The sequence below is a fragment of the Cajanus cajan genome, chromosome 9, assembly GCF_000230855.2.
Source record: "Cajanus cajan strain Asha chromosome 9, NIPB_CcT2T_4, whole genome shotgun sequence".
In the NCBI taxonomy this organism is placed as follows: domain Eukaryota; kingdom Viridiplantae; phylum Streptophyta; class Magnoliopsida; order Fabales; family Fabaceae; genus Cajanus; species Cajanus cajan.
The window spans coordinates 1,214,441-1,239,608 of NC_138525.1; the positions used below are offsets into that span (position 1 = coordinate 1,214,441).

At 31.6% G+C, this 25,168-nt stretch overlaps 4 protein-coding genes across 6 annotated transcripts; 1 reads left to right on the top strand and 3 right to left on the bottom strand.

Moving 5' to 3' along the window:
• Nucleotides 1–837: 837 nt before the first annotated feature.
• LOC109793863 (chaperonin-like RbcX protein 2, chloroplastic) lies at nt 838–4,022 on the bottom strand. Its single transcript, XM_020353336.3, has 5 exons — nt 3,596–4,022; nt 3,278–3,369; nt 1,778–1,835; nt 1,385–1,450; nt 838–1,307 (listed from the first exon to the last, which is right to left on the bottom strand). The coding sequence occupies exons 1-5, from the start codon at nt 3,866–3,868 to the stop codon at nt 1,185–1,187; spliced, it is 612 nt and encodes a 203-aa protein (XP_020208925.1). The 5' UTR covers nt 3,869–4,022; the 3' UTR covers nt 838–1,184.
• A 6,271-nt stretch (nt 4,023–10,293) lies between these two features.
• Nucleotides 10,294–14,162, top strand: LOC109794635 (nuclear transcription factor Y subunit A-1). Of its 3 annotated transcripts, none has more exons than XM_020354083.3 (6): nt 10,296–10,563; nt 10,852–10,935; nt 11,644–11,934; nt 12,103–12,218; nt 12,730–12,894; nt 13,412–14,162. In XM_020354083.3, the coding sequence occupies exons 3-6, from the start codon at nt 11,661–11,663 to the stop codon at nt 13,838–13,840; spliced, it is 984 nt and encodes a 327-aa protein (XP_020209672.1). In that variant the 5' UTR covers nt 10,296–10,563; nt 10,852–10,935; nt 11,644–11,660; the 3' UTR covers nt 13,841–14,162. The 3 variants fall into 3 exon arrangements, with proteins under 3 accessions (XP_020209676.1, XP_020209672.1, XP_029124839.1); XM_029269006.2 differs by lacking the exon at nt 10,296–10,563 and adding an exon at nt 10,572–10,757; XM_020354087.3 differs by lacking the exon at nt 10,852–10,935 and having other exon boundaries at nt 10,294–10,563.
• A 1,727-nt stretch (nt 14,163–15,889) lies between these two features.
• Nucleotides 15,890–18,937, bottom strand: LOC109816994 (putative amino acid permease 7). Its single transcript, XM_020382189.3, has 7 exons — nt 18,436–18,937; nt 18,100–18,336; nt 17,650–17,743; nt 17,300–17,514; nt 17,063–17,196; nt 16,725–16,952; nt 15,890–16,388 (listed from the first exon to the last, which is right to left on the bottom strand). Exons 1-7 carry the CDS (start codon nt 18,545–18,547, stop codon nt 15,987–15,989), a joined length of 1,422 nt encoding a protein of 473 aa, XP_020237778.1. The 5' UTR covers nt 18,548–18,937; the 3' UTR covers nt 15,890–15,986.
• Nucleotides 18,938–22,047: 3,110 nt separating this feature from the next.
• Nucleotides 22,048–24,736, bottom strand: LOC109817713 (putative amino acid permease 7). The gene is made up of 7 exons (XM_020383048.3): nt 24,302–24,736; nt 23,990–24,223; nt 23,790–23,883; nt 23,429–23,643; nt 23,167–23,300; nt 22,716–22,943; nt 22,048–22,561 (listed from the first exon to the last, which is right to left on the bottom strand). The coding sequence occupies exons 1-7, from the start codon at nt 24,378–24,380 to the stop codon at nt 22,160–22,162; spliced, it is 1,386 nt and encodes a 461-aa protein (XP_020238637.2). The 5' UTR covers nt 24,381–24,736; the 3' UTR covers nt 22,048–22,159.
• Nucleotides 24,737–25,168: the final 432 nt, after the last annotated feature.

Sequence of the window (25,168 nt, forward strand, 5' to 3'; positions counted from 1 at the left end):
AAAAAAATAATAAAAGTAATTTTAAAAGTTAAAATATAAATTTAAAATAAGTTTAGTATTATTAATTAAATTACTTTTTTTTAAGCAAACTATTTCTTTTAATTCTTGTGAGTTAGTTAATTAAATCTTATGAAAGTGATAGGTAGTATATAGATTAACCACTTGAGAATAATTGATTTCTTTTTACTTTTTATTTTTTTAACCAAAATGGTTATGGTTAGTTTTTGTAAATGAAGATTAAGCTCAATTTAGCGTATGTTTGAGTCATTGTTTGTTGAACGAATGCACAATGTATGTTCATGAAAACATTTTCTTTTTCATTAACGTGTAAACTAGTGGACCACCCTTCATTTCCCCCAAAAAAACTGATAAGAATGTATTAATAATTTAATTATTTTTTAATTATCATTTAATAATAAATTGTTATGAATGAAAAGTTTGTTAATTTTTATAATAATTATTTTAAAATTATTTTAAAAATGATTTATAAAGAAATGTACAGTACATGAAAAATAAACTAAAATTAGACCTTCGTTATGAATGAAAGGTTTGTTAATTTTTATAATAATTATTTTAAAATTATTTTTAAAATGATTTATAAAGAAATGCGCAATACATGAAAAATAAACTAAAATTAGACCTTGGATAGTTATCCTTATCTATAATGATTTATCTATCTTTATCAATGAATAAATAAATTGTATCAGCTAAACCAAACGCAACACCAACCAGCATTCAACAAACACTCAAAACAGAACAAAGTAGAAGTGCAGCTTAACAAATATGCAGTACGTGAAAATAATAATTCTGTTTGAGGTTGAATCATACATAGTGAGATGAGTAAATACACAATTGGTATTGAGTAACCGTATGAATAAAAAAGCTTTTAATTTCTTCAATTTTTCATGACTTCGGAAGCTAACATGGCTAATAGATTCTAGCGATTAGTTATACTCTCAAACAAATGCCAAATTTTTTATCCTTCTTGCAAATCCTTCATTTCAAACTATCTAAATAATGGATCGTATTTGGAAAGGTATAGAGATACACAATTTATAGAACGTATTACTAGCAATCCTATTAAGAGAAAAGGACACATAAGGAATTTAGAGAGAAACCAAAATTATAGCTAGACTAAGATTAAAAGCTTGAAGGGAAAAGATGGTATGAAGGGTCCTAACTTATCAGCCAATTTTTTCTGTGTTGGTGTCATCTGAAGGCCATATTACAGTTTCCATGAGCCGTTCCCTCATCAACTCCAAGTTTTCATCAGATATTTCTTGATATATCTCTGCGTGATTACATTTCTGCATGCCAATAAAAGGTGAAGAATAGTTATAGTTTTGAGTGCCTTAGAGATCAAACGAATTTTGAGTTCAATTACCTTGATCCATTTGCCATAAAGGTGAAGCCGTGTTACCATCACTCTTTCAGCAAGTTCATGTTGCTCCTAGCAGTAGAGCCAAAAAAAAAAAAATGATATCATTTCCAACGTCATGATCAGGTAGCACATTGTGAAATATAATTATCAAAACATTATGTACTACAGAAAATCATATGAACAATGTAAGGCATCAGACTAATAGTAGTAATGTAGACATGAAAATTAAACATGTCTACATTACACCGAGTAATTTGGTAGAAGCTATCCCTTCTATTATGCAAGTGTTTTCGGCACTGTGAAAAGACCATAACATGCTTAAGAGGATGAATTTTCTTTTAGCCAACACCAGTATTGGAAAACTATGATATAACTAGTCAGAGTACAAAACACTACCTTTCCGAGGGATCTTAGAAAATATTTCCCATCTTCTGGATGATTTGTTGCAACGAAACTGTCAAAATGGAAAACAATAATTAACTTTACTATGCGTACAAAAAATAAATGGCTTTACTATTTGGTTGAAATAATCTATTAAGGTCCAAATAAATGTTTTTGAAAATGGATTTTCTGCATTCCCACATCCACACCATCGCTTCTTAGATACATAATTTTAATTTAGATTTGTCAGAGATAACACATGAGCTGTCCGATTTTAATTCAATAATTCTGATTGTCATACCGAACCATATTGAATTCAACAATTCAGCAATAAGTGGAAACTCCCTGACTGCAGAGCACCCTGATTCGACTTTTCATAGAGGTGCAAATACAATCTAAGATATTTTAGGGAATGATTAACTTGAAATCAAGTAGGATCAAGAATCTAACTATGAGATAGGTATTGAATCACGCAATTCTAGTTCAACAATCATACCGAACCATTAAATTGTTCAGAAGCACTTCAGCAATCATTTATTGCTGGCAAGTTTTTGAGAGTAATAAAAGCACACATAATTGTATCTTTTTTAATAAACATCGTTTAATAGTGTTCTAAAACTAACAATTAAGGATTAATATGCACTTATGATATGTGAGTTTTGCTAGCTAAAATTATTTTAATAATGAGGATAGTTGATCTTGGAAGCATCGGGTCGATCCCATTTCTCAGAAATAGGCATGGCAACGGGGCGGGGCGGGGGCGGGTTTTACGTTCCCCGCCCCCGCCCCCGCAAATTTAAACCGCCCCCGTACCCGCCCCCGATACCCGCCGGGGGTAAAATCTAGGTCCCCATCCCCGTCCCCGGCGGGGTTCGGGTTTCCCCGCCCCGTCCCCCGCCCCCGCTCCTATTTTTTTTCTTTTTTTTTTCTTATTTTTTTCTTTTAAATAAATATGAATAATTTTAAAAAAATAAAAAAAAAGAAAAATAATATAAATTTTTACATAGAAATATTTTTAATTTTGGTTTATATATATATAAAAATAATTTTTTAATTATATTATTAAGCGGGGCGGGGGCGGGGGCGGGTATGGGTGCGGGGGCGGGGTGGGTATTAACATCCCCGTCCCCGCCCCCGCCCCCGATTTTATCAATCGGGGAAAACCCGAACCCGAACCCGAACCCGATAAACACGGGTTTTCCCCGTCCAAATCGGGGCGGGTTCAGGCGGGTACCCACGGGGACGGGTTAGATTGCCATGCCTACTCAGAAAGCCTTACAACTACTTGAGCAACACACTTTGTTACATGAATGTTATTTGACACAGCAGAATTTAAAAAAATGATTACTTCCTATAGCATGTATGCGATCTTCTCTTTCTCACAAATCCCTGTTGAACTAAGTCAACAATTTAGAAACTTACATAACATGGAAAAAGAGCATCGAACTAAAACAATTACAAGGGCATAGAAGTTTGAGGGGAAACATTCTTGCTACAACATGAAATTTCACTTACTTATAGAACCACCTATATTGAGGAGGGTTCATCTCATACAACTGTTGGAGAACAGTCCTGACAGCCTTGTATGTGAAATAATTGATTATTTGCTGTATCCAAAAAGATGAGGTCAGGCAAATTGCAAACCGAAAATAGTTATTAATATCCATTCAATTGAGAATGAGCTTCTACATGCAGAGAAATTATTAAGTAGTCTTCAACTACATAGTTTCTAAATACTCTCTGTGCATGATATGTAATAAAGAGTTATCAATTTTAGTTTTATTTTTTTAAATTGGAAAGCTTAAATACATGTTAGATTGAGTTTAGTAGTACCGTTTTAACATCATGAAAAGTGTCTTCATATTGACCACCGAGCTCGTTGACAATAGTGAGTGTTCTAGTCCTCTCCTTGTGCCTGCACTGCTTCTTGAAACGTGTATTAACACTATGACTGTGGTGCCATTCAATGAAGGAACTTCTGAGTTGCACGGTTCCACGCTTCACCAAGTGCTTCCTCTTCACACCAGTGGTGATAGGAACAACAGCATCCACCCACAAATATGGGCAACTGTGCGATTCCACCGCAACAGATACACCACCCACCATCCTAGCCTATTTTACCCCAAACCCAGATGAATTTAAGCTATGTCCAAAAAAAGTAAAGAGTTAATAGCTAGAACAATCAATGGAAATGGAAATTATAGTCAAAGATACGTGCATGCTATTTCTTTTGGGGTTCAAGGAAAACCAAGGTGGGATTTTTGAAAGAGTGTGTCAAGTGAACCTTAACCAAACAAATATTCTGAGGCCCAAAATTTTTGACCATAAAAACCAAAGAACGACTCAAATCAAATCAAATTAACGTTGCCTTTTCTATGATTTCTGCATAAAAATATTTTTTTTTTATGTATTTTCTATGATCAATAAACTAATTAACTTCAAATTACTGTCAGATATTTTTTGGGCAGCAATGATATATTTTTTTTCAACATACTCGATAAATCGTTTTAAAGTTGACATTCAAATATTAATTTATATTTGTAATGTTTGATTTTTGTTTATCAAACATTATATCAAGTTGATTTCTTGACAATATTATTTTGATATAAATAACTTCCACAAAATAAAACGAATGATTTTTAAACTAATGAAATTATGAATGCTATTTGATTTGAACATAATTATTTTTATTAAAAATATTTTTTTATCTATATAAAAAAAGATAAGCGAGGATAAAAAAATAATTTGAATGATAATTTTTTCATATGTATATATGACAATTATTTTGTACTTTTTAATATTTCTCTTATTAAATACTAAGGAGACATATGTTTCAAAATATAATATTACATATTCAAGAATTATATTTTCAGAAATACTATACTTAGAAATTTATTCTCATTAACATGTTTGGTTGATCGATATATAGTAATTTTTAAAAATTAATTAAAATCAAAAAATAAAAGTAGAAGAAGGAATCGGGAAAATATAGTTATAAATAGAAAAAAAAAGTCTAGTTCTTATGAGAATATAAATATCCACGTTTCACCATGGAATTAAGAAGGAAAACAAGTGTGCATGTTTTACATTCGTTGACATATTTCTGAGAATTTTTTTTTCCAAAATTTGTACCAAAAATAAAAATGTGATATTTCTAAGTGCATTTTTTTTGGAGAATCTTTTTTAACATCTAGAAACAAACACAACATAAATTCATCTCAATTTAAACTTCCAAGCACCAAAACATAGTCATTTATATCTAATATACAATCTTCCTTAAAAAAAAAGACAATGACGATAGCTTAGGTAAGCCATGCACAAAATAATGTGCGTATGTAATTAAAATCTCCATGTCCCACAAAATAATGTGTATGTACTTGAAAGTTGCACTGAAATTTGAATCCTATTTTGACAGTGAAGTTCAAAATTTGAAGCTAGCAGGTGAGGGAGGTAACCCACATAATAATGCGTGTAAGTAATTAAAATCTCGAAAATAAAATACTGTAATATTGTTTATGTGTCACCGGCCCTTTTAGTGATGATCCAAAAAATTGAATTCATCGTACATCAATCAAGTAAAAGCCGAATAGGTCGCCAGAATATTTGAACAATCCACTTTTTCACCCTCTTTCTGCCATTCTAACCATAATACAGGCCCCAAGACCTACCACTGTCAAAAAAAAACTCTCCCTGCTTCAATTCCTTCCCTCTTTTCCTTTCCCTAGGATTAAAATGAAGCTATAAAAAAAGCCTAAATGTTGCTTACAGTTTTTTTCTTCTTAATTTGAATTGTCTCCCAACAATAATTAAACACTAATACACTCATTATGTAATTTGACATTTATATTCTTTGACTAAAATTTGAGTTTAATTCTTAACTTTAACATATAATTGAAATTAGAAATATTATTTCTAATTTGAACATAATGAATTTATATTATAAAGTTGATTATGTTAACTAAACTATTTTTTTACTAAAATAGATTAATTTAATAAAATCTAATGAGTAGTGAGTGTTTTGTGAACTTTGAGAAGGGCTAAAGAATTTGAAAAAGGGTGTTTAAGTGGTAACTAATTAATAGGTGTTTGAGAATCCGAAGTGGGCAGTTGAAAAGCAGAGATAGGTTTGGTGTCCCTTTTAAGAAATGTTGTCTTGGATTCCTTCCACTCTGCTGTGTCAGTAAAAGGAGTTGCTTTTACGGCGTCACCTAAACAGAACAAAACCAGATCGATTATTATCTCACTCCTAATCATTACTCACTTCCCTACAAAACCCTCTTTCCAGTTTCCACATCATTTCATTTTCAAACCACTCTCCAATAGTGTAAACTGTAAAGCCTTAGCTAAGCCTCAACTCTCAACTCTCAACTCTCAACCTTGTTCTTGCCATTGCCAGCTTTTTTCTGAAACTTTTTACATACATATATACAAGCTTTTGTCTCTAGAAAAATGGTAGCTTCTGGAAGGACAAGATCCTCTAGGAAAAAGAAGAAAACAAGAGGAAGAAGGCAGTTGAAGAAGCAGCATCAAGAGACACCATCCTCAAAGAAAATGAACGTGGATTGTGCTGATGTGGCTGTGTGTTCCACTCCCAAAGGGCAAAAGTTTCGGATACCAGAACCTTCAACGTGCCCTCCACCACCCAAGAAGCCAAGGCTGCTGCTCTCTAACTACTCTCTGCGTAGGTCACCCTTAGCATTCTTTGCTCCACCAGACTTGGACATCTTCTTCTGCCTTCCACTTCCAGATCAACCCCTTTCATTTGTCTGCTAATATATGTTATGTATACCATCTCCCTCACTATATTCTCACTATCTCGCTCGTCTCATAAGTTTTCATACTTCACCAACTAACGTTGTAGACAGTCAAAACTATTATGTCAACTTATCAGATTGTTGTTTAATTAATAATATGTAAGTATTTTTTTATAAGCATTTTTTCTTCTACTAAGCCTTTTTCGGCTTGTTGAGCCTAGAAGCTCGACTCACCTAGATTATATAGAATAATTATGATGAAGAGTGAAGAACCTTCCGTTTAATAATGCATTTATATTTTTATTTTGAACAATACTGCAATATTTACAGTACATGCACAGAATTGTATATAGACATTGTTTATCTAGAAAGATAATAAATTAGGCTCAATTGAATTGGTCTCAACAATATTATCAAATTAATTTAATTCTATTATAAAACGCGCTAGTGAGTAGATCAACCGGTGAGTTCTTGTAATTGAATTAGAAAGTTACATGTTAAATTACTCTATTTTGTAATTTATATTTTTTATAATAAATTTTAAGTAAAAAGTGTAGTAGAGAGTATCTCTTATTAAAATAATTTTGTGAGATATGTGGCTATATACTACACGTGTCCCTGAGTTGAGTCCCACGTCTATGAGAACCCAATGAAGTATGTCTTCGGTTAGAATCATGTTAGATTTAGAGCCCCACTCAACCAAAACATTATAAAAAAAAAAAGTTATCATATTACATTAGAGAATGAGAATCTCAATAATCTTTTTTTCCAACTCACTTTAATATATATGTACTTTTATGTGCTTTATGATTGCTGAAATCGACCACTGCCTTCAAATAAATGATATAAAATTACGGAGGATTAGCATGACAATATCTAAAAGTTTGACATTCACTTCAACTTTGATTAGTGTGAAAATTTTACGTTGAAATGCTGGAAAAATGACTTATTTTGTATTTAAACTTTTGTTAGACTTTTTTTTCCGACTTGTATTAGAATTAAATCTCTTTCTATTCATTAATTTTTTTTGTTAGATACTTATTATACTTATCATTGGTAAGCACATTAGTAATGTGTTTGTTTGAAGTGATTTTTATTTAACTTAAGTTTGAGCCTTTAGTAAATGACTTAATGTTTTGGCTTATAGTATAATAGAATAAATAATGACTTTGTAATAAGTATTCACTTATTTTCTAAGTGGAACTTTGAAGTTTTGTGAGAGAAATTTTTTTCTATGTTTATAGAAATTATTATTGATTCTTATTTTTGAATTTTTTTTTAAATTTAAATAGACAAAATTTTCTCAACTTATTAATCCTTAAGTATTGTAGTGTTGTTTTATCGTTTCTTACCTCAATTCATTTTTTTTATTTCTTATAAAAAAATCCATGTTTTTTTTAATAAAAAAAATAGAAAAATAAGGCTAGAAAGATGAAATAATATATGAAGTTTTTAAATTGTTCAAAAAAGGAAATAAAAAGAAGGGAGTTACTATAATAACCTTATAAATCAAAATATTTTAGCATAGTCAATATTTTAAACTAATAAAAATTACATAAAATATGATTTTTTTTCTTTTCACTTTCATTTTTTTTCTTCTACATTAAGTAAAATATGAGGGATATTTTATAATTTCTTTATTCAATTTACTCCTATACACCTATCATGACTGATAATATATTAAAAATATTATTTTTAAATTCAAACATTTCGTATATATATTAAGAATTTTAAGAAAATATATGTTGAAATGAAAAATATAAACATATTAAAAATCAAACAATTCTAAAATCAAATGATCAAATATTTAAAAAACAAAAAAAAATAACCCCAAAATTATTTAAATATATAAGGATATAGTAAAATTTCTCTAAAAATAAAGGATTAAATATGTGTCACTCGAATTAATTGCATTTTTTTCTCTTTCTAAAATTTCAAATCCGTTTTCCTTTCCGGCGATTTTTACGACACTAAAATTTTTGTAACGCTTAAGAATCGTCAGATATTTTAAATCAACAATAATTTACTTATCATATCAAATTAATAGTCCTTGTAACAATATTATCACTTAACAATATTTGTTGACAAAAAGAACTAGAAACATTCAAAAATAAAAATTAATGGATTAAAAATAATAAAAAATCATTGAGAACTAAAAGTGATTTTTACGAAAAAAAATCACAAATAAAACTAGGTGTCTATAATCATGTTTGGAAAAGGTTAATTCTTATTATTTTGACTGTTTTTTTTAGAAGGGAAAAGACTTGCTTGAAAGAAAAAAAACATATTGTAAACTTTTGGCCCAACACTGGAAATTTGTAAACATTTTTTTTTCTCACCTAAAACTAAATTCTACATAAAAATGGATTCTTTTTTATATCTAAACAAAACTAAATATCGAAATAACTTTTCGAAAAATTAATCCAATATATATATATATATATATATATATATTTTTTTTTTTTTTGTTGTTGTAAGTTTTGGGTGTTAATTTATTTTTATATCTACCTCTAAATTACCTTTTCTATTACTATCTTTTTATTTATTTATTTATTTTATTTTTCCTACTTTAAAGATATTTAATTTTTATTTTTTATAAATAATCATTCATTATTTTTTATTGTTTATAAATAAAAAAGTATAAAGTGTCCCTTTTCTTTTTAATAACTAATATCTTAGTCTTTACAATACACAAACTAAATATTTATTATATGTAACTATAATTTATAATAAATTATATATAAATAAATATTATATTTAAATATATAATTTATAATTTAAATTTATATAAATAGATATTTTAAATATATAAATTATATTTTTAAATTTATAATAAATGTAATGCAATATTTTTTATTTATTAAAAAAATATTTTAAAAATATTAAAACTTAACTCATAAATAATTATGTAAATAAAAATCAAATAAAATGGAAAGTTGAAAAATTTCTTAAAATCTTTTTTGTCGAAGAAAAATTTCCTAAACTTACCTATACGTAAAATAAAGATTTGTATTTAATATATAGGATTTGATTAAAATAATAGTTATTCATAGATATAATTAATTATTAAAATAATTTAATTTTAGAAATTTGTAATATTCACTCTAAAAGCATATTTATATCGATAATATCTCTTTCAACGTCATTTTTATATGAAGTACTTTATCTTTCTTTATTTTACTCATAAATTTGAATAAGTTTTTTTAATGTCTTTTTCATCTCAATTATTTTTTATTCACTTTAAATAATTATTCATGTAATTAAACATTACATAATTTGTTTTTATAAAACTTATTTAAAAAATAGAGAGTGACAGACTGGGTTTATTCTGTAGTATATGTAAGATAAAATAAAATAAAGCAACAAGTGACATGAACGAAGGAAGAGCTTAAAGAAGTGGCTCCACGTTTTCAAATAGTTTCATTTAATTGAATTATTTATTTATTTCCCCATTTTTTTAAGGAGTTTATTTTATTTTATGGTGCAGAAGCAGAATTATCAATAATTAAGGGAAAATGACACGTGGCTCACATTGCTGTCAATTCCAGGACGCTGTGGGCCCCACCATAAGGCCACGCGTTCGCCCGATTCTGCTGCTCAAGTGCGTGTCACGTGCCCCTCAAATTTTGTTTCTTTTTCCTTCTTCAGAGGCTATGATATCCTCACCCTCTGTCACTTCACACACACTTTTCCCTCCACGTGCCCCTCCCTCAACGTCATGCTCACCTCATCATAAGATGTCACTTCTATTCTAAACACCAAACACTCAACTTGCTAGTCTTGTTAACTTTGTTGTTTTTTATTTTTTCACTTTCACTGTTATAATTCTCATCAATTTCATTATCCTTATATCACAACTAAACTCAACACCCCATATTCTAGGGAAAGTAAAGTTCTTTCATTTGCCTTTTGTTCCCCTGATTTCATTAATCAATTGGGGAATTTGATCTGATTGTGGTTCATTTTCCCAACGGGTAAGGGGTTTGGGGGCGATTATTATAATCTGGGTGGAATCATTCTCTGTCTGCATGTGTGAATTCTGGCAAGGTATCACTAAAACTTATACTTTTTGGTGGCATGTGATGTGGGGAATTCTTTCTGAGCTGGGTTTGGTTGCAAATGTGGGTGAATTGGGATTTTGGTGCTTGTATTAGGATCAGATAAACTCCAAAATTTGGTAATATTCTATCAAGTATAGCTCACTAGCTGGTGTATATCTGCTTCTATGACCAATAGTTAAGGTTGCATGTTGGAATATCCCTTGGTGCTGTTTGGTTGTTTGACTAAATTTGGAAGAAACAAATGTTGCTGAATGTTGTGATTTTTTTCTTCTAGGGGCATTTGGTTGCTGGGCACTGGCAAAGAGTTGAAAGATTTTATCTTTTTCTTTAAACAGTTGCGGCTCCTGCTGAAGATCCAGTAAGAGCAAACTGAAAACTATTTGTTTTGAGCCTGTGTTTGCCTTGACAAGTATCATCTTTCCATGATGAATTGTAATAATTTTGAATTGAGATGCCTCAATTTCCTTTGACTTGGCACATTTCTTATAATTTTATACATTATGAGGCTATGAAACGTTTTAATGTGGCTTTACTATCAATCAGCATACTGCATTTTAAGTGACTACTACTCCATAGAAAAGTAAGTGGTATTTACATTATCGAAAATGCTGTTTTCCAAACCTTTTGAACTTCAGCAGCCATGTATATATTATTACCCAAATAAAGAGTGTTCACATTTTCTTGCTGACCACTATCAGGTTAATGTTACACTTGTATGTTTGTTGTGAACTTGATTGTATTACCTTCTTAAATTGACTTACGTTCATTCATCATTGAAGCTATAGAACTATTGAGACTTTCTGTGAATTTTGCTTGATATCATATTGATCAATTTTTACCTCTAGAAGATTTGGACATCAATGTTTCTGAGACAATTATTATGGCTTTAGTTTTCATTTAATCACGTGGTTTTGTTTCAGAAATACCTTAATTATCTATTCTTTTATTGCCATTGGGGGGTCTCTTATTATAAAGGGGAATAATCACTGTCTTTATCGACTTTTATTTATCTTGCATTTGTTTTAGCATAAATAATAAAATTTGTACATCCACTTAACTTTTGTAGGGATCTGAAGATAAGATATGCAATCCAAATCTGAAACCGAAAATCAGCTGAAGTCCAATTCACATTCCTTTACACCTAACAATGCTTATTCTGAACCCTGGTGGCGAGGTATTCAGTACAATCCTGTCCCCCAAGCAATGTTGGGAGTGAATGCATCTAATTCGTCTTCACTTGAACGCCTTAATGGTGATTCAGAATCCAGTGAAGATCGATCTTTGTCCAATAATGGGTTGAATGAGGAAGATGATAATGCCACTAAAGAATCACAACCCACTGCTCCTAGAAAATCAGGTGCTTTAGACTATATTTTAAAGAAAAATACAAACATTAAAATAAGGATAGATAACATTTACACATTTGCTTATATATAATGCCTCAAATTATGTTGATGTGATTTTTTCCTTAGTCCAAGAGTTACAAGCTTATGGTGGTACTCAAATATAATATTCTTCTTGGCAGGGAATTATGGACAAGACCATCAAGCGATGCAGCATTCTTCATCACCTGCACCTTCTGTGCATGATGATTACCTTACAGAGGCTCCACAACTGGATCTTGTTGGCCATTCAATTGTTGTAAGCCTTTGCCCTCATGTTATTTTTTATTATTATTATTTTGGCATGAAGAGAAGGTGCAAAGATCATAGCTTTATGTCTGTTTAATAGCATAATTTTTTTTTGCTGATTCTTACATGCTTATGATGAAAATTCAATTATTGGAAAAGTTATATTTGCATCTTGCATAATGCATGCTTTTGTGATGGATCCTAGTATACTTCAAATATTTTTACTACATGCATGTGCTTCAAATCCTTATTATGGTAGCTTACGCAGACCAACAGTTGGTATGTGAGACTAACCAGTGTTCTTACATAAAAAATTTCTACACGTAGTTTGTGAAACTCACTGTTTTGCATTTCTCATGAATCAGTCCGGTTACAAATTGTTTTTGTCCATAACCCTGATGGATAGATTCTTGTTATATGATAAATTCTCGTGTTATTTGGTCTATTTTCCTGTTTCAAACAATGGTTATATTTGGATATCAATGTAATGATAAATAACCATATTATACTTTCACTATTAGGGATATGCTCCTTTTATAGGAATGCCTCATGCCAGAATGGCTTTGCCCCTTGAGATGGCTCAAGAGCCTGTTTATGTGAATGCCAAACAATACCAAGGAATTCTGAGACGAAGACAAGCTCGTGCTAAAGCAGAACTTGAAAAGAAATTAATAAAAGTCAGAAAGGTACAAATGTGCACCAGCTAATGCGTATGCATGTTGGTTACTATATAGTTCTGTAGTTAATTTCTGCCTTATCTCTTTTGGAAAGTGATATCTCAATTCTCAACACATTTCAGGTTTGGGATATTTGTTCCCCTGTTTTATTTTGTTTTGTTCTATAACCAATCTACTTTCTCTTGAGCTAAAAATTTAGTTTGACGTCAAATATTTTAAACTCTATATCTACCAAGGATACAATCAAGGTAAGATAATTGGAAATCCGGTAACCTCCGGATCTTTGAACATTTTAAAATCAGTGAGGGAGTTTAGGAAAGTGCTCCTGAACCTAAATTTGTAATGCTTTGGAACTCAAAAGACTCAATAAAGTAGGAAGGATAAGATGTTGAGAAGCTTATCTTCATTAAATTTTACACAAACATGTCTAAAATCAAAACTTTTTTGAATGGGTTGGCTCTAGTATAGTACTGATGCTTAGTATTTTTATCCCCACCCCGGTATGCTTACTTCAATTTCTTCACAGCCATATCTTCATGAATCTCGGCATCAGCATGCTATGAGAAGAGCACGCGGTAATGGAGGACGTTTTGCAAAGAAAACTGAAGTTGAGGCTTCAAACCACATGAACAAGGAAAATGATAAGGGTTCTGATCCAGTTCCATCATCACAGTCAATTAATTCATCTGGTTTTGAACCATTACCCTCTGATTGTGCTGAGACCTGGAATTCTAATGTGCAACAAGATGCCAGAGGATCTCAAGTGCATGAGAGATTTGAAGAACACAACTATGCAGATGGTAGAGGCTCCTACCATAATCATAATGCTTTGCAGTCATCATCTGCTTTTAGTTTGCACTCAGGTGAAAGAGTGGAGGAAGGGGACTGTTCAGGCCAACAAAGGGGAAGCATCTCATCTGAGCACACTTCTCAGAGGCGTCTTGCTATTCAGTAAACCACTGCATGAGGTTGATGTAAAGGTTGGTTTATAATCAAGTAAAGTAGTAGGTTGAGTACCTTGGTTATCTATACGTAAACATTGGCAATTTGCATGTCAAGCGGCAAATCATTCTTGGCTGTTTTTCTGGTGTTTATGATATGGGGAGAAGAATGATTGATTGAGCCATGATACATGTGTGATTGAAGTCAGCCAATCTTTCATTACATTCTCTTCTTTTTGTAAAAATATAGTACTATAGTAGTTAGCCAAGTCAAAGTCTTTGATCTTCTGACGGTTATTAATGTTAAATATGAGACGTCATGAGAGATTCACTGCATGATTGCATTTGCAGCGTCTTTGGCTCTTCTTGTCATTTCACCTTATTTTATTTTATTTTTTATTTTTGGTGTGATCAGGTCATTGGTTCAACTAAAGTTCGATCTTATCGTTAAAAAAAAACTTGCTATAACCATTTGGTAATCAAAATATGAATGCTTCTTGTTTCTTGAAATTGTCCAGTTTTGTTATGCTTTTAAGTTTCAGATACAAGGAATGTTCGGGAATAATTTTTTACTACTGAAGAGCAACTATGTGTCCCAATGTTGGATTCAAGAGAGTGACTATGTGGGTCCTACTATCGAATTCAATGGTGTAGATGCTCTTGGAGGAGGAAGAAATATTCTTTCTTCGTTAGCATATAAAACTTTACGAAGTACCCACTACATACAACTACAATCTTGGAATTCCTGAACAGCAATGCTTGCATTCATATTTCATCAACATTCCTGGCAAAATCCTTTGTTTTCTAATACGAAAAGGTGACCAATTACAGAATCACTAGTCCTATTGAAAACATGAGAGAATCTACATGTTTAATATTCGAACCAGATTCAGTGAAGCCCCCTATTCCCTTGCATTCTGACAATCAACGCATTTGCAATTGTTGAATAAAAATCCAACAATAAGAGTTTGAATGTGTTCTAAGTTTAGTTTATAACGAGAGAATATAAGTCGTATGATATTTATATGATGGTTTTAAGTTACTAATGGTGTGAATGTGTGATAAGCAACTGCAAACAATCCATATCAAATGCACGGCCAGGTCAAATAATGTAAAACAGCAGTAAAAGAAAACAATGTTGGTCTTCTCTCCAAGAGCTTTAGTTGTTATCAACCAATTAAGAACGTTCAAAAAACTAAACAAATAAAAGGAGTCGGTTTAAGAACGAAAACAAATTGCAAATTGATAAAGAGAAATAAATTCAATAAAAACAACTAATCCACAAGTTTTCTAATCGGACCTATCATCAATTTCTAAAGCTCTATCCCAATTCTTGTTTCAATTCATTTTTTACCCTAAAATTAATCAATTAAATGTCAATTAATTCCAAGAAAATACCTACGGAATTAAGCGCCATTTAAATCAACAAACCAATTTATAAAACGATTCCTTATCAAACCACTGATTAAACATCAAAATCTAATCAATCCCAATCAGAATATGCTAAATCATGGACCACTGATTAAACATCAAAATCTAATCAATCCCAATCAGAATATGCTAAATCATGGACCACTGATTAAACATCAAAATCTAATCAATCCCGATCAGAATATGCTAAATCATGGGTTCAACATATTAATCCAAAATGAAAATGCTAATTTATATGATGATGCACCAACCCAAAAAGAATTCACAATCCAGATTCAAAGAAAACGGAGAAAGATTGATTGATAAACAACATAGACCAAGAATTGGAAAAAACTAAAACCAAACCTAAAGACCTAAAAAGAAACCTTTATTCAGCGGATTGATCCAAAGATATTTACCCTTCCCTAAGACTTCACACAAAAACGTCAAGAGAAAAGAAGATGGAGAAAAGAAACTCGGACTCTAAATCAGATTCCTCTTCAAACGTGTCTCTGTAGCTCAAGTTATGATCTAACCAAAGACAATGGTCAGAAAACCTTAAAATCCAAAAATTAAGATTTGCATTAAAGCCCAACTAAATCCAAACATACAGCTAGAATACCAATATTAGGAACAATAAATACCCAACAAAATCAAGTATAAATCCATAAAAATTGTATTAAAATTGGTTGATCTGTAGGCTATCTGAATCTAATTCCTTTGCCCCAATACCTGGAGAGGTCTCAAAGCTTAGCTTATTTTTTCAGTTATTATTCCTTCAATACATCCAATGAAACATAACAAACCAAATACAAAGCCAAAAATGGTGAAAGTCCGAAGCAGGATCCACTTAGTCGTCCACGCTACAGTGTTGGACTGACCCAAGTAAATTTCCACTGGAAAATATATGGTCAACGGCCAAAAACTTATGCTACCCAAAACTCCCAAAATCTGATTGAAGTAAGGAAAGATGATTGCAACCACAACTGTCGATACAACATAAGCGGTTCGGAAAGACAGGCAGAGAAAATTAAGTTCAAAGGCTGGCAGCAACGGGAGTTTCAACATATATGTGTGATTCACAAATTCACTATCTGGGAATTTAAAACGGAACCAATTCTCAAATGTGGCAAAAAGTGGCTGGCTATACACCTGCACCAAAACAAGGCAGATGACAATCAAATGAACACGTATTCTATAATAGCAAATACAAGTAGAAAACAAACATATTACAAAGAGCAGAATTGGTTAATTGTATTTGATAACACACTACCCAAGATAGGTGATGGATAATGAGTCTATTTCGATACAAGTTTAAAAATGTTTTTGAAGATTTTTCTACCAAAAATAAAGCGTATTTTCTAATAGAAAAATTCTCAGAAGTACTTCTAACTTATATCTAAACTCGTTCAATATAAGAGTTGAAGAGATATAAAATGGGAGCACTATGATAAGAATTGGCAATGGTATCTAAGCATTTCCATGTACCTGATATGAACCAAGTAGGTGAACCACTATACAAACATTGGCAAAATTCACAAGCCAATAAGACTTGGAGGATCCGAACCCTGCTAAAAGGTTTCCGGGTGCATTATCACCAAAGGCAGCATATCCAGCAGCTCCACAACAGAGGAACAACAAGGTTTGGATAGTGACAGCTATTACTGAGGCCTTCTTCATGGTTTGGTTTTCTGGTGGAGGTGTTTTCAAAGTATCCTTCAAGGATTGGAGTAAATTATATCAGCCTTTATTATTAATAATTGTGAAATTTTCCCCCCAGAGCTGTGGTGAAGTTACATTATGGTTTCCTTTTAAGGGGTACGTACCTGTATTTCCAAAAGAATTATCGAGAATGGATATGAGAATGATATGTCACCAAGTGCTTGACAAATCAGCCATAACTTTTCAGTTCCACTGGAGGTACTGATTCCTCCAATGCTACCCTCAGCATGTCCTTTTTCTGATCAAAACTAATAATTAGCCCAACATATATTTTCAAGTAAACGTCCATGCACAAGCCAGTCATTGTGAGCCTAAGCAAAGACTCCCATACATACGCATACCTATAATTGTTGCAATGGAAAGCCCCACTCCTATGAAAGAATAAGTAAAGGACATAATTGCAGCAACAACCGATAACCATTCGATGTTATGGAAGTTGGGTATCTGTGACAGAACAATTTGGACAGCCCCAAAAAGCAGCATATAATATACATCAGCAGATTCACATGATGCTTCCCGCCCTTGGTTGTGGTAACAAAATGAATTTTGGATTGCACTGTTGCCACAAATACGAATAGCAGTCCAAATTAATATTGGCAGTCATATGGTAAGATGGTAGCATCTATAGAGCAAAGAAGAGGAAATGACATAACATAACAGGAGAGGAAGCAGTATGATTGCATGGACACACCTTAAACTGATAGCTGCTGTAATGACGTAGGCAATTCCAAAACCATAAAAACTTATATTCACAAGAAGGCCACTGAGGCGTCCATTCCTTATCCCTGAACCACCGAAAGAGGATATTATAAATAGCTTATAGCGATCTTGCACCATAGAAACATATCAAATGTTGTTCCATATTATGCATGCCTATAAAAACATATTAAAAAGCTGTTCCAAACGTGGTACCAGCTTTGACTTGCCACTTAGAAACATGTTACTACGTTATTCCAAGTGTGGTACCACATTTGAAAGGGACATTAGCTTAATGTTATTCCCACAACAAGGTGGATGCTACTTCCTCCAGACTCAAATATAAGTAAAAACAAATCTCATGAAAAATGAATCAAAATATAAATAAATGTTAAATAAGATCAACAAAATTAAACGATCTTAACTGATAGAGTATGTAGCATACCTAAATGCAAATGGACAACATCAAGGTAGGAGGCACTCCTGTGAGGACCCTCTTCAGGACAGGGATGGCGATAAGTGTTGCATTGAAGAAAAGAAGAGAAGAGAGTGGCAGAAGCAACGAGAAGGATTGAAAACGGGCCTGCAATCCACCCTAGCTGTGCAGTGCTCCAAGGCAGAGACAACACTCCAGATCCTATCACCCCTGTCACTATGTGTGCCACTGCTGTCCACACCGTCCCTTCAACAAATTCAATTCTTCATCAGATTCATGATGATCATTCACCTTTGCACACAAATTAAAACACACACATATATAAATATATAACACAACACAAACCTGTCCTTTTGAGAGGGTGAGATTGGGTGAGTAACAGTGGGATGTTGTCACTTGAATCGGTCATCTTCACACCCATGTCAGATGAGATGCTATGTGGCTCATTCTCCATCATGTGGACCTTGAATAATAAAAAGGCATTTAAGGAAAGAAAATGGAAGACACAATTTGGAATTTTTCTCCTGATATTTGTTACTGAAAAACCAAGATAGGGAAAAAGTTAGAAGCCCATGTGGACGAGGAAGGATTCAAGAAGAGGTATAACAGAACATGTTTTTTTCTTTCTCTTAGTTCAATTATATTTCTTTGGTTCCATGTGTTAAATAGAAGACGGTTCTCGTAGGTTTGGGGTTCTTATCCCCGTTGTTCCCAAAAAAACAAAAACAACTGTTCCAAATCAACACGCAGTAACAACACTGAACATTCCAATTTGTAGTAAACATCTAACATCTGATGGAGAGATTAACCACAAAGTCTGACCAACCAATTCAGATCAACTTTGCCTGGAAATCAATTTTGGCTTTATAGTGCGTCAAAAAAGAAATAAAAAACAAAACTTTTACCCTCAGATATCAAGTCACTAGAATCTAGATACTCCGGATTTAATTTATCAAAAGTTGTAAAATAATGTTTCACTAATATAACCCTACTATGAGCATGGATTAGTCATTGTTTTTTAACTTAAAATTATTGGGTCATCATGTTCATAAACACAAAAATAGTGTCCATAAAAAACAAGTTTCCTTTTTTTCCTTTTTAAGGAAAATGCTGAATTTTCATAATTAAGAATATGTTTTAGTATGATAGAATAAAAAATGATATTTGCACCTCCCAAAAAAGAAATAAAACAATAATATAATTAATTATATTAGTTAATCATCTATATATGTATAAAGTTTTTTATATTGACAATCAATCATATTTTTTAAATTATTTTATTTTATTTTTATTTTATTAAATAAGTAACAAACTACTAAAAAATATGATTAATTATCAACGTAATTTTTTTTACACTAATAGTGTACTCTAACTATATTTTGTTTTACGTTGAATGATATTAAAAGCAAAATAAAACTAAATATATGATTAAAAATTACATTTTAATTTCACTAAAAATAATAAAAAATGTAGTAGAATTATGATATTCAATCTGAAAAATGATAACTAAAATATCGAGATTAAAATATAGATATGCCATTTGGTTTTCTATACTTAAAAGTTGAAACCATTATCTTTTGTATTTTAAGAAATGTATATATATATATATATATATATATATATATATATATATATAATACTTGAGTTACTTCTAAAATACACAAACACATAAAAAAAACATATATAACGTGTAAATAATTTTTTTTTATGTATTTGTGTATTTTAGAAGTAACTCAAGTATTATATATATATCACACTAGTTGGTGATATGTTAAAAAACAAAAGTAGTTAAATGTCTCCATAAAAAATAATAGATAAAGAAATAAACTATTTTCCGAAAGAAACGCAAGCCTGTTTAATGAAAAAATATTCAAAATGAAAACGGATATGATTGTCTCTGCAAATTTGTCGATTATGTCCCTTTTATTATTATAAAATTTTGTATTTTCATGATCTTAATTAACGCCATAACTTAATCTCAACGAACAAAAAACCCTGAAATAATTGAGCTATAATCGTCTTTATTGACTTTGGTAGAATAATAATCGCGTTCTTTGTTTGATAGCTTTCAAGTTTTTTACATAACATGGGAGTCTTGGAATATGAAAAATGAAGGAATGAGTGAAAATGAGATTCACCTCTTTGAAATAAAAATAACTAGACCGCAATGTTTGATTTTAGATTTCATTTGAGATTATCTCTTAAACATAACCAAGTAAAATTGTTGTAAACAATGTTTAGGACAATCTTACATCCTCGAAATTACAACAAACCCAATATGTGCCATCAGAATGGGAGTGTCCTAACTCCTAACCAAACAAACATAAACATAACATAACTAAGGGTAATGGATGGGATTTGATGCACTCACTCTGTTAAGTGTTAATTAGCCCAATTCCACAAAATGGACTGTAACACAAAGCCCAACCTGTGGTTTTTGGGCTCTCCAATTTCTTTTCCCCAAAACCGGGTCTTACAAAATTTCTTCTTGCATCCATCTTTTTGGTTTTTATGCTTGGTTGCTTGTTATTTTCACTATTTATAATAATAAAATATTTAATGAATAGCAAATACTCACACGTTAATATATCTTTGTTTACTATAATATATTTATAAAAACCACAACGTGTTAAATAAATATGAATATTATAATATAATATTTTAATAAAAAATCACAGATTAATATTATCATATAACAGGATTCTCTAAAAGAGGAGAAGCCAAAACTAGAAACTGCAAGCAGCCATCGCGAAATAGACACCACACTCTCAGGCGGTGCCTCAAAAACAGATAAAGCCGAAGCACAATAATGCGAAAGAGAGGCTATGCAATCACAATTATTTTATACTATAATATAATAATTAGTGCGAATATTTACATAATATATATATATATATATATTAATACACTTTTTTAGAATATGATAAATATTTTAATTAATGTATAATGGTGCACTTTTGTGCTGGTAAAAAACTACAATGTAAAAGTTGACCAATTTTAATAGATTCTTACTATTTAATGTCCTTAAACCACTAGTTAAACAATTATATGTAGAAATTTTTTATTAAAATTAGAATAAAATTATACAGAAAAATGTGCAGACACTGCTGTCAACAAAAACTTTATATTTTTTATTTCTTGATGAGTGTATTAAGAACATTGCTTATTAATTTCTTTTATTATCATTTCTCACCCATCAATATCATCATCATTTCTTAGTACGTTCTTTTGTATTGTTGAGTTTTGGACTTTCTTTCTATACCAAAAACGGGCACAAATGTGCAAACTCGTTGTATCTTACTTAAGTAAAGAAGGGTTAAATCAAGATCTATAGAGAGTGACTCATTATTAAAAAAATAATAATAAATATTTACAGAAAAAAAAAATTATTGTACAGTTCGTATATTCATCAAACAACAATATTGTGATAGACCTTTCTGGAATCACATATGGGTTATTTACTGCATGCTAAGCCTTATCAAGTCCAGACAGTATCTCCATCTTGGCCAGCACATGCAAATCATCAACATCACCGTTCTATACACACATCATAGCAGCAATAAAATTGCCCATACACTCTTGTCCCATCTTATGTTAAATTATTGTTCAAACTTTATGCCTTCCTGGTCCTGGGAACTCTTATGTTAAGTTACTTAATCTTAAAAATTAACTAATATATTTCTGTGGACACAAATAAAATTCCTTATATCATTTCCATCAAATTCTTTAATTAAACAATGAAGAGGGAATATTTTTTTTGCAACATCAAATGACTTTCATCAAGAATATGTTGTTGAATTTCAAAAAGATGTTCAAATGTATCTATTTTAATGGAGAATTTAATGACGTGTACACCAGAAATAGTTTAAGCTTTACCCTATTTCCGTTAATGACCATATTTATGTAGCATTACAATTTATTTAAAGGGAGTTCTTCACTAACTAGTACTATTCCATGTCCAACTCCTCACATTATTGCTATCTCCTTTATAAACTCAAAATAGTAATAAAATTAACATGAAACTGAATTACATGAAAGATAAGATTATAAGATAATGAAGCACCCTTCATTAGCTTAGTTTCTCTCTTATGATTCCTTCAAATGATGCAATGAGAGCCAGTACCGACACAATAAAGCAAATAAAGCTTAAGGTCCTAAGAACAATCCATTTTCTAGACCAAGCTTCAATTTTCCTCTGCACAAAGTACATCTCTATCGGGAAATATATAACCAATGGCCAAAAGCCTAAGGCTCCTAACACTCCTAGAACTTGATTGAAGTATGGAAACAGTATAGCAACTCCAGTAGTGGAAACCACATAGGCTGTTCGAAAACATATCCTGAACATGTTTATCTGAAAAGCTGGCAAACAAGGCAGTTTCAATTGATAGAAATTATTCACAAAGCCAATGTTGGAGTATTTTTTTGAACACCATCGATCAACAGCACCATATATCGGCTGACAGTAAACCTGATCAAAAGATATCATATACAAGAATCACAAAAATTAGTTCTAACAATATCTTGTGCATATGCATTAAGAGAAAAAACTAATAGTTCTTATGACTAATAAGAAGCTACGATCTTATGAATAAAATGAGAATTTTGATTAGTGACACTAGTACCTGATATCCTCCTACCAGATGAAGAACAATGCAAGCATTAGCAAAGTCAACGAGCCAATAGGGCTCGTAAAAGCCAAATCCTGTCAAGAGGTTCCCTGGTGTTTGATTTCCAAAAGCTGCATATCCAAAGCATCCACAGCAGAGGTAGAAGAATGTTGTAATGAGGAGAGCGATCAAGGAGGCCTTTTTCATGGTCTTGTTTTCTGGTGGAGGAGACTCTAGAGTGTCCTGCGATCACAAGAAATAAAGTCAATAATTTGCTTCAGCTGTAAATTTTGTCTTGTCTAGTTTAATTTCTATAATGTTAGTGTATAAATTTTTACACAGTAAACTAATAAAAATCATACTAGATTTTATGATTGAATAGCGGTATAAAATCTCTTTGCAGGGCATTTAAATTAAATTCCTCCTTGCATGTTCCTCTCCCACCCATTTGGAATATGAAAGGTACCTGTATCTCCAAGAGGATGACCGTGTATGGATAGGCAAAGGCAATATCACCAACTGCTTGGAAGACTAACCAGAATTTGTCAACAATATTTGAAGTTGGTACTCCTGTTAATCTCCCCTTAATTGTTCCATTTTCTACAAGTATCATGAATCATGATTGATTGTTGCTTTCTCTTCATAATGTTGCTTTAATGATCAGAACAGAAGGCTCAAATGGACAAGTAAACAAAACCATAAATTCTAATTATGAAATTGAACCTTACCCACTACTGTTGCGATGCCAAGTCCAAGTCCAATGAATGAGTATGTAAAGGACATTATGGCAGCAACAACTGAAAGCCATGCCATGGTGTGAAGATCTGGTATGAATGACATTATGACCTGAATTAGTCCAAACAGCACCATATATATTGTATCTCCATATTTACAAGGAGCCTGATGTCCTTCCTTGTGATAACAATTTGATTTCAGTATCGCTCTGTATTTGTAGAAAGACCAAGCATAGTTATAACATCATCACATGTATCATTATGATAGATTAGTATCTCCAATATAAAATGAAATAGAAAAGCAACAGTTACAAGTAACAAGTTACAACTCAAACTCAATTGAATGGAATAGTACCTCAAACATTGTGCTGTGGTAATTATGTAAGCAATACTAACTCCATACAAGCTCAAATATTGAAGGAAACCAGCCAACCATGTTCTTTTATTGCCTAAACAAACAGTAAACATAATAAGTTGGCATACTTATAATGGCAGTTCACTGGATCCATATCCAAAATTTCAAGCTAGAGTGATTGTACAAGAAGAAAGAACTACCAAGATAGATTCTAACAGCTTCAATGTAAGAGCAGTTTCTTTTCCCAGTTACAGGATCCAGAGTTCTGTAACAATCAGAAAGGAGGAATGAAGAAATATAGGTGACAATTGCACAAAAAACCAAGAAAAGTGGTGCTGCAATCCATCCCAATTGGGAAGTGCTCCATGCCAGAGACAGAACACCAGCACCAATAATAGCTGTAATGATATGAGCCACAGCACTCCATAAAGTTCCTGGTAGAATTGTTGGAAGGAGTGAAATTCAAGTATATGAAAATGGAAAGGTTATGGTATGGTCCTAGAGATCTTTACCAGTCCTCTTGGCACGTCCATCATCATCGTAACCGCGAGTACCACCTGTAGTTATTTGGAGAGAGTTTTGCATTGTCATTTTTATCCAACTCAATTCTAGTTCATGGAGTTTGCTGGATATGCTTGTTACATTAAGTGAACTTTACGGCACCCGCATGAATTCATATTATATGCTTGTTTAGCGACCATTTAATATTAGTCTGCATGTAATATGATTATAAATTATGAAGGAAGGCATCATTTTCTATGGCTATGGAGTTTTAAAATTGATAAAGGACTCTTTGATGTCAAGGACATCTCTCCTTAAAGTTAATAACTGACTCACTAGTTATACTTACACTTACACACGCATTTGAAATATAAGATTATGCAGTCGCTAATCGCTATCTTAATATTCCAAGTGGAATATATTATCTCTATGCTCAACATAGTGGGGTTAGAGATAGAGATACTCCGTTCTGCCAGTCAAATAATTTATATAAGTGGACGACACCATTTTTTTATATATTAAATTAGTTTTGTAAGTTAAATACAATGCATCATTATGATTTATAATTGACTTAATAATAAAAATTGAAATAATATGCATAAAGTTTAAGTTTAAATTTTAGTTTTGTCATTGTAATTCCAATGTATTAAAAAAAATAAATGTTGAACACAATCTCCCATTATTAAAATAGTATCATATTCAAGATGTTCAACTAATTTAGTATAATTAAATTATTTTTTTATATAAAAATTATAACGATGTAAAACTTTACAATTTTAATCTCTTTATTATTAACCTCTCAACACTAATGATTCAATACTTCAGTGAATTAGTGGATCCATCATTACTAGCATAGTGAAACACAATCTCATAAATAC

What these genes read in the sequence shown, in the direction of transcription:
- LOC109793863 (XM_020353336.3), bottom strand. Translation starts at nt 3,868, where the DNA reads ATGGTGGGTGGTGTATCTGTTGCGGTGGAATCGCACAGTTGCCCATAT. An exon ending in TTCTAAGATCCCTCGGAAAG is followed by an intron (nt 1,451 to 1,777) that starts GTAGTGTTTTGT and finishes CTCTACTGCTAG; the next exon opens with GAGCAACATGAACTTGCTGA. An exon ending in TTTATGGCAAATGGATCAAG is followed by an intron (nt 1,308 to 1,384) that starts GTAATTGAACTC and finishes ATTGGCATGCAG; the next exon opens with AAATGTAATCACGCAGAGAT.
- LOC109794635 (XM_020354087.3), top strand. Translation starts at nt 11,661, where the DNA reads ATGCAATCCAAATCTGAAACCGAAAATCAGCTGAAGTCCAATTCACAT. An exon ending in CACTGCTCCTAGAAAATCAG is followed by an intron (nt 11,935 to 12,102) that starts GTGCTTTAGACT and finishes TCTTCTTGGCAG; the next exon opens with GGAATTATGGACAAGACCAT. An exon ending in TTGTTGGCCATTCAATTGTT is followed by an intron (nt 12,219 to 12,729) that starts GTAAGCCTTTGC and finishes TTTCACTATTAG; the next exon opens with GGATATGCTCCTTTTATAGG.
- LOC109816994 (XM_020382189.3), bottom strand. Translation starts at nt 18,547, where the DNA reads ATGATGGAGAATGAGCCACATAGCATCTCATCTGACATGGGTGTGAAG. An exon ending in TCACCCTCTCAAAAGGACAG is followed by an intron (nt 18,337 to 18,435) that starts GTTTGTGTTGTG and finishes AATTTGTTGAAG; the next exon opens with GGACGGTGTGGACAGCAGTG. An exon ending in ACCTACTTGGTTCATATCAG is followed by an intron (nt 16,389 to 16,724) that starts GTACATGGAAAT and finishes GTTTTGGTGCAG; the next exon opens with GTGTATAGCCAGCCACTTTT.
- LOC109817713 (XM_020383048.3), bottom strand. Translation starts at nt 24,380, where the DNA reads ATGACAATGCAAAACTCTCTCCAAATAACTACAGGTGGTACTCGCGGT. An exon ending in ACCACAGCACAATGTTTGAG is followed by an intron (nt 23,644 to 23,789) that starts GTACTATTCCAT and finishes CTACAAATACAG; the next exon opens with AGCGATACTGAAATCAAATT. An exon ending in TGGCATCGCAACAGTAGTGG is followed by an intron (nt 23,301 to 23,428) that starts GTAAGGTTCAAT and finishes TGATACTTGTAG; the next exon opens with AAAATGGAACAATTAAGGGG.